Source organism: Apis dorsata, unplaced genomic scaffold (genome assembly GCF_000469605.1).
Source record: "Apis dorsata unplaced genomic scaffold, Apis dorsata 1.3 scaffold_127, whole genome shotgun sequence".
NCBI classification, from domain to species: domain Eukaryota; kingdom Metazoa; phylum Arthropoda; class Insecta; order Hymenoptera; family Apidae; genus Apis; species Apis dorsata.
Window position 1 is genome coordinate 208,428 of NW_006263420.1, and position 8,498 is coordinate 216,925.

General features: G+C 41.4%; 2 protein-coding genes across 2 annotated transcripts in view; one reads left to right on the plus strand and one right to left on the minus strand.

Annotated features, from left to right (window-relative positions):
• Positions 1-8,498, plus strand: part of LOC102673546 (plexin-A4) — a gene marked incomplete at both ends in the record, with an annotated part of 221,511 nt that overhangs the window by 63,465 nt on the left and 149,548 nt on the right. The window lies entirely within an intron of this gene.
• The window catches only part of LOC102673414, a 4,115-nt gene continuing 2,874 nt past the window's right edge, over positions 7,258-8,498 (minus strand). Inside the window, exon 2 of the mRNA XM_006612787.2 lies at positions 7,258-8,159. Within this exon, the coding sequence (XP_006612850.1) occupies positions 7,946-8,159 (214 nt within the window). The 3' untranslated portion in view covers positions 7,258-7,945. The remainder of the gene's footprint in view (positions 8,160-8,498) is intronic.

Here is an 8,498-nt window from a genome sequence, read left to right on the forward strand (position 1 = left end):
CCACGCGTTAACGCGTGGGCGGTTTTCGTTAAGGATCGTGAATTTTTTCCCCTCCCTCCAACTCCTCGAGCCACTTGGACTCGCGAGGCGTCGTCGTCCTTTCTCTCTCGATGCCGCCAAATAAATATTCCACCCCGTCAAAGCCTCTCGATAACCTGTTAATCATGGATGCGCATAATTACGCGTGTGATCGTATACACACTTGGACCTCTGATTCCGTAATTAAATTCGACGATGAGACACGGTCGATGAATGTTTCCCGATTAAGTTAACAAGATGGTGGTGCAACATATATATATATATGTACATACACCTACGATCGTTACGTACGTTTCATCCCCTCGATGAGTCTAATTGATTTAATTAATTATTTTTCCGTCTACCCCGCTTAATAAGAGGGATGGATGATCCATTTATACGTGCTCTATCGTGCGCTATCTGGATTTGTAACGGGTTAGCGTGAGGACTAGACACTCTGTGGATTTGTTATGAAGTTTGTATAGAGAGAGAGAGAGAGAGGGATGGAGAGATATTTATTGGGAGGAAAAGGGAAAAGCGATGAGAAAATTCTGAATGACAGTGTTTATGAAAACTTATTATAGAAATATTACGCGTTAAAAAGTTTAAGGATATATTTGTTATATTTGATAGAAAATTGAAGACAATTGCGTGACCGATTGTTCGATTAGACATAGTGTGTAAAAATTTTGTATTTTTTCGTTCGAATAATTAAAAGTGTATGTGCGTTTGTTCGTTTTCAAATAAAAAAAGAAAGAAGAATTAAGTGGAAGAGCGTTTTGAATAAACGTGGCATGGCGATAAATAAACGTTAAATAACGGAAAATGTTAAGCTTTGAAATAATAAAGTGAAAAAAAAAAAAAAAAAAAAGAAAGCTCCGACGTCCATCGTTGCGTGATAGAGTGTTTGTAAAGTTTTTATCGCATGGTTTATTAGCTTTTTTTTTATATAAAATGAATTTAGAGACAATATAGGTATCCCAACGAATATCATAAATCAAAATACAGAAGAATATCAATAAATTCAACTAAGCTGTCGAGAAAGAAATATTATAACGATTAAACGAAAAAAAGGAAATTAATATAATTTATATGCAATAGGATACACGTGACTCGCTACAATTTTGAAAAGATTACAAAAAAAAAAAAAAAAAAAAAAAAAAAAAAAAAAAAAAAGAAGAAAAAAGAAAAAAAAATCGAGATCTCTTGAATGAAGCGCGGAATCCTGATTGGATTTGCACGATTCAAGCAAAAATAATGAATTCGTTATAGGCCCAATCATGTTTCTGAACAAAATGCTATGCAATATTTGCGGAGATTTTTTTTTTTTTTTTTTTTTTTTTTAATTTACCGTATGACGAAACAGTTTTTACTATCCTCGTTTGCATAAATTTCACAGGTCCGTTGTTCACCCGCGGTGTATATTTCACCCGCGCGTTAAAATGTTTAAGCGCGACAAAGGGTACAATTTTATTACCTCTAAAATTATTACTCGATTAATTTTACGATTAAACGCGATGAAAAGACCGCGAGCATCCTCTCTTTAAAATTTGCTATATTATTATAATAGATATAAATTATTAATGTTCCCGTATCGATTAAATTTGTTTTGTTATTGCATCATCATAATTGGTATACGAGAGATTCCGAGGAAAATTGCGCGGTAAAAATCTGAAACTCCCGAAGAGAAATTTTCTTCGACAATTACAATTTCGTCACTGTTTTAAAAAAAAGTTTTCAGAACCATTCGCATCAACTAAAAAAACGCACTCGAGAACAATCGTTCTTCGTTGCTGATCGAAATCTGTCCGCGCAATTTATCACCTTCGAAATTCTCCCTGCTCACGATATTATTTTCCTCGCCCCTTTCTCATCAAGCCTTTTACGAAAACGAAAGAAAGTTTCTTCCTTCCATCCGTCAGCAAGCCAGCCACGTAGCCCACCAGCCACCTTCTCTCAACGATCGAAGCGTGACCGTCCATCCTCTGCCATCCCAACAGAGACGTATCTGCTGTCGTCTTCGTGGCGATCCTCTGTCCTCCAATTCCTCGTATCGTATCGGAAGAGGCGGTCGGAGGAATGGATTTCTCGCAGGTCGTGCCATCACTCGATATGGGGATGCGTCACGTCGATCTAAACGACCACGATGATGAAGATGATGATGATAATGATGATGATGATGATGATGATGATGATGATGATGATGATGATGGTGTCGAAAATGATAACAACAGTGGACAATGAGGGAGCAAGGAGGTGATAACGATGAAGACAATAATGACGATGACGACAATGATGGCGACGATGATGACGGCGATGGAGATGACGACAATAGCGCCAAAGATGATGGTGGCAATGATGAGGGCGACGAGGAAGAAACTTATTCTATCCCTTTCTTTCACTCGCTTCAAAATCGTTCGATCCAATTGTTACGGGGTTCACGTGCCCTCCATCGAGTGGTCTCGATTTTTCTAGCTTATGTTGCGCGACAGGATACTATGGCTTAAGGGTTCTAGTCGTTGTAATGATTTATCTTCGACGTTGGTCGATTGGCTTGTGTGTGTGTGTGTGTGTGTGTGTGTGTATATATATATATATATATATATAGATCGAGGAACATTTTAGGGGGAGTCGCGCAAAGTGATCGTGGGTTTGATTTGAGGGGGATGTTGAGGCCGTATTTTTGGATTAAGAGCGGGAATTGATTTTTGTGGAGGGATGTGCGTATATTGGATTTATGTTTTGTATCGATGGGAATATTTGTTGTAAAAAAAATGTTGAAACGTTTGAAGGAAGGGGTTAGGTTAGGATTGGGAGGGATTATGTAATTTTTAAATTTATGTATTATTTAAACGATTTCTTTTTCTCTTCCGTATATTCTATTGTCTATATAGCGAAACGAGGAGACACGTCTTAAAGGAACGAAGAAATGCTCGATAGAAAGAAACATGGTAGGCAAAGGTTATTCTCGCATATATATAAAGAATAGAAATTATAATAATTCTGAATACTGAAACTTATTCATCGAAGCTTACTCATCTTCGAAAGAAAAGCTCATCCAATGTTTCTATCGTATTTCGCGAAAATATAAATATAAACTCGTGCCTGGAGCATGTCTCTTCCCCTAGAATGGGCCAGGACAAAAAGGTGATCTCTTTTATCGAAAAACCTAAATTATTCCCCATTCGAACGATACCTTTGTACCAGTATGTAGTCCATTGCGTTGAATTCTTTGTCGATCGCGAGTTTCGTATTTCCAGGTTGCGAAACGATCGGCCGGAAAAAAGGTATTCAAAGTCGGAAACGAGAAACGCTCGATGAGAAAAGGGGGTACCGATTTTCATGGAACGTTCAACCGAAAAAAAAAAAAGAACGAAAAGAAAGAAAGAAAAAAAAAAGAAAAGATAGTAAAAAAAAAAAAGTAGATAGTAAAAAAATAAAAAAAAAAAATAGAGTAGGACACAAAGGGGGAAAAAGAAAAAAAAAAAAAGTAGATAGTAAAAAAATAAAAAAAAAAAATAGAGTAGGACACAAAGGGGGAAAAAGAAAAAAAAAAAAAGAAAGTAAAAAAAAAAAAGTAGATAGTAAAAAAATAAAAAAAAAAAAATAGAGTAGGACACAAAGGAGGAAATAGAAAAAAATAACCCGTTTTCCCACGACTTATTTTCAATAATTGAAAAAACGCTCTTTGTCCTTCGTGTATACGTATCCGTGATTGGAAAGCATTTCACCTCTTTCTCCCTCACCTACCCTCCGGTATCGCTTTTTACCGTCAACAGCATGCAAACCGGTCTAAATAACGGGCCATGCGAAATTAAAAGAAGTTTCACCGATTCGAATCGTTCCTATCCAAAACTAATCAACCGGATTTCCTTTTACCCATTCACAAAGCTTCTGACCCACCGCTCGCGCGATACACAAGCGGTTCGTATAACCGGCCTCTCTATCGATAGCCCATTTTTTCGCGGGACTTGAAAACTATTATCCACGAACGATGATAAACGATCATCACGGTTGAGAAACAGATAGAAGGAGAAGAGAAACGCGTTGGAAAGGAACGGAAAATTTCTACTTTCCTCCATTCCCTTCTTTCCTTCGTTCCATTTGTTCCATTCATCCCATCGACGACGATCCTATCCCCCTGTTCCCCCTCCTCCTCCTCCTCCTCCATTCACGTCGATTTTCTCCCCGAGCAGAGAACGGAAGTCCGGTGTGACCACGGTTAGTTCGTCATCCTGTAATTAGCGTTGTCGAAGTTGTCGAAGGTGCTCGAAGCGAGCGACCAGGCCCGGAAACACCCGGCGGTATCGCGCGTAGAATCGATATCTCGATTCCCCTGTTCCCTCTCTCTCTCTCTCTCTCTCTTCTCCCCTCCGCTAGAAACCAACCACCACCCTCATCCAGCCCGTCGTCAGGTGTGCGCNAAAGGGGGTGCGTAGGGCCGCGTGCGCGAACGCGAGCGCGCGTGCACCCCATTCTCCCCCTCTCCCTCTTGCGCTCCCTTGCCACCCTCTCACTCTGCTCGATCCGCACAACGGACAGATGTAGGCTGATTAGAAGCTCGTAGAGGCTAGCAGAGGCTGGTGCCGCTTTTCAGCCTTTTCCACAGAGGATGGAAGAGAGACGACGACGACTACGACGACGACGACGACGACGACTACGACGAGGAGCAAACGAACTCTCGAGCCGAAGTATCGACTTTTGCCGGCGAGAGTCGCTCGAGTCGCGGCCATATTTCCCCTCGAAAATGGGCCAACCCTCCGCCCTCGACAATTATACAAGCGTCGGGGACCCGTAAAACGCGCAATAAACCCACGATACCATCCTAGATGCTCCCCTTGTCCGTGTGCATTTACTCTCGCCTCTGCTCCAACCCCCTACCGCACCCCCTTCCCACTTGTTTTTCGAGTCGGCTACCGACCAGCCAACGGGCTTCCCCGTATATATATCGGCCGTCTCTGCGCGCCGGATTATCGTGCTTCATCGCAGCTTTTTGCCCGGGTTACAACCAAGCTTCCCGCGGCCACGCTATCGATCGACGCGTCGCGTTTTCAGAAGTTAATGAAACTTGGACCTCCCCCCTCTTCCAGGTCGGTTCTCCTAGTTTTCGAGCCAAGTCTCGACGATTTTACCGATCTTCCCCCTTTCTTTCCCGATGCTAATGCTAACGAATGCTTGTTCGCCTTCCTTTTTTTCCCCCTTTCCTTTTTCCTTTCCTTTTTTCTCCTCTCCCACGAACGAAGAAATGATCCGTGGATTCGAGAATGGAACGATTTGGAGTAATTGCTTGGAGCAATTGGGGGAAAAACTCGCGCGGATCCGATCCAACCCTCCTCGTTCCTCTTCCTTGTATCGATCGCTCGCTCGCGGGATTAGGGTAAACGAGGACATGGATGATTTCGAGGGTAGTTGGCGGTTGCCGGGGGCGAGGTTTCCTCGGTTGAAAGAAAGTGTTTTAGCGTTAACCTAGGGAAAATTGGACGGTGGTTCTAGGTTACTCGTCGCAAGTGATCTCTCTTTCTCGCCGGCAAACTCTCTCCTATTTGACGTATGTTGACGCACGATCGGCTGAAACGTATTATTTCCAATTTTGCGTTGATTTGTTTCGCATCATCTATGCGGTATCGTGAAATTTATAGGCTACGGTTGAAACAGAATCAGGTGTCCTTTCGGTGGTCGATTTCAGGTACCTCGTAGTTGTCTCGTGTTTGGCCGGTATATCTGGTAATTCGAACTCCTTGCATGCCGAATTCGAGGACAATCGATGCGGCGATACTCAATGTTCACGGTGTCCTTAACAGCTTCTGCTAACTACCATTGGTTTGCGAGTTGGACACTTGGAAACCGCAGATCGGGGCCCTTGTTGCCGAGTGGGGACATAATAATAATGTTACCAATCGAGATTCTATCTTGCCCAGGATTTCTATTAAGCGCCCCTATCGAGGCTCCAGAATCTCGGAAACTGCGTCCCCGCCTCGTTCTCTCTTACCGGAAATCTATTTGTTTAGTCCAGAACTCGGGCCCTCTTGTCTCGCAAATGTTACGAATTATTCCAGCGGTTCTGTTTATACTATTGAATTTAATTATACTTGAATTTAGAACGGATAAATTTTTGTCCTTCGACAAGATTATTATTCGAAGAGAATTTTTAATAATTCGCGATAATCTGATAAAGTTTTCCGCCAAAATTTCTTTCTAAATATAAAAATCTGTTGCGCAGATGTTTGGACACGCTCCCTCGTAGGAAAAAGAAATTTGAAAAATGGATCAATACGTTAATACAATTCTCCTATTTTTTGTCTCGTTCTTGAAAGAGGAGATAAAGAACAGGAGTGAACTTTGTCCGCTTAATCCGCGAGCAAAGCTTGGATAACGCCAGCGTAAGGATTCGTACAACGAATCCGTACAGTGACTTATCGCTACAAATTCCGCGAGTCAGCGTTTCTTATTTAATATTCTATAAAATAACATACAGATAACACTTTACACCTGTTACCAATCTCTAAAAAAATATCACAGGTTGTACGGATTATCGCTTTTATAATCCAGTTCGAACGATCGAAAATTTCATTCCGTCATCGGTGATCCGTACTTCGACGCGCCTCCCCCTCCTCACCCCGTAAACTAACGTTCCCCGATGGAGAACTGGTTGTTGGAACCAGCTCCAAGGACCTTTAACTACCTCGCCACGTCGATATAACCTCGTAAACCCAACACACGTTCGGACTAAGTGGAAAACTATGGGACCATAGCGGTCGAGGGCACGAAACTTGCGACTCGATTACTGAAAATTCACTTTCCACCCCCCTCGAACCACCAAAAATTACGACTCGTGTTTCCAGTGTAAACTCCTCGAGAGTGTATCCAAGGTGGTTGGAGGGATTGGCGCAACCAAAATATGGGAGGTGTACCGATCGAGCGAGGAAGGGAGAAACGGGGAAACTATAAAATAAAGCGAGCATCAAACGGGCCAGTGTCGTTTATAAACGTGTACGCGTCGTAAATATAAAGCGGATCGTTTTGGAATTATTAGTCGGGAGGGAGGAAAGGGGCGGTGAATGGATCGTTTTGCCTTCCCTTTTCGAAAATTCTGCTTTATGGCCGCGACCGTATGACGAACGCCCTGTGTATTTTATCGTGTACAGGGTGTGGATTTCCAAAGGCTTTGCCGATTTGACGGATATTCTTTGATATTGTAGTTGACGCGAATTTGTAAGATTATCTTGTTGCTTCTCTTTTTCTCTTATCGCCAAGTAATTTAATTTCTTTCTTTCTTTTTTTGTAAATTAAATAGGAAGAATAGGAAGTTGGGAAAAATGAGTTTGTCTTTTTCGTTTAATAAAATATGGATGAAATTATAACATTTGTCGTGCGAGAGAGAAAACTTAGTTTTGAAATTCGATTTCTTCTCGATCCTCCTTTCGATCGAACGCTACTTTCAAAAGCGATTTAGCAGATATCTCGACGTCTATTTGGTCGTCTCGCGAGTAAATTGCAACAAAGTCTGAAACAGGGATTTCCATTTCTGATTTCGTTCGAATCAGATATCGAATTGGATATTGAATTTCACGAATCGAGTGAATTCTGTGAAAATTTAAAATTTGTCAAGTCGAAACGAGCACACGTTTTCATCCATTTTGAATTTATTTAATTCCATTCTTTTAATTTCTAAAATTTCAAGAATTCCTCCTTCCTTTATTATTCGTGACTTGACGAGGATTCGATTTGATAAAAAAGAAGAGAGATTTTTCAAGTTCCAAATCACTTTGTAACGATAATTTGCAACCAGGTCAATATTGCAATAATCATCGACGAAATCCTCCAATTCCATATTCGACCGCCGATTTTTGAACGGATGTTTCTAACAAAAATACGAAAGGGTCTGCGTGTGGTCTATCATCCGGCGAGCAGCAAGCTTTCCACGTAGTTATGCGGCAACTTCCATACATGTAGCACCATAATTTACGGACCCATACGGGACGACCCTATCATCAACCAGCTCGTTGCATTTCGAAGACCTTCCTTTCAGTTCGAGACAATAATAAGTATTCTTCGCAATACCATTCGCGGCTGTAGATTTATAACCATGATTCTTTTTTCCTTTCTCCTTCTCGACGATCCTTTTTCTCTCGTGTATTAACCACGCTAAAACTACCAAATCTTAAAACAAAAAATTGTATCCTTTCGCATGCAGTCCAAAAAGAATCCGCAACTTCGTTTCGGAATTTTAAATTTACTTTTAAATTTATAAAATAAAAGAAACTGCGAATCAATTTATAAATATCTCGAAGAAAGATTCAACGTACAATACCTCTGTGTACAATACCTCTGTCTCCTGTCATCCCCTTATCAACAACTTTACAAAGCTGGACAAGACCCATCAATTCGTATCCGCTCTTCTCCACGCAAAATACTCTTACTTCCCCCCGCGAGTAAAATCCCCCGAGACCGGCCGTCGATACGGTCCCCGACACATTATT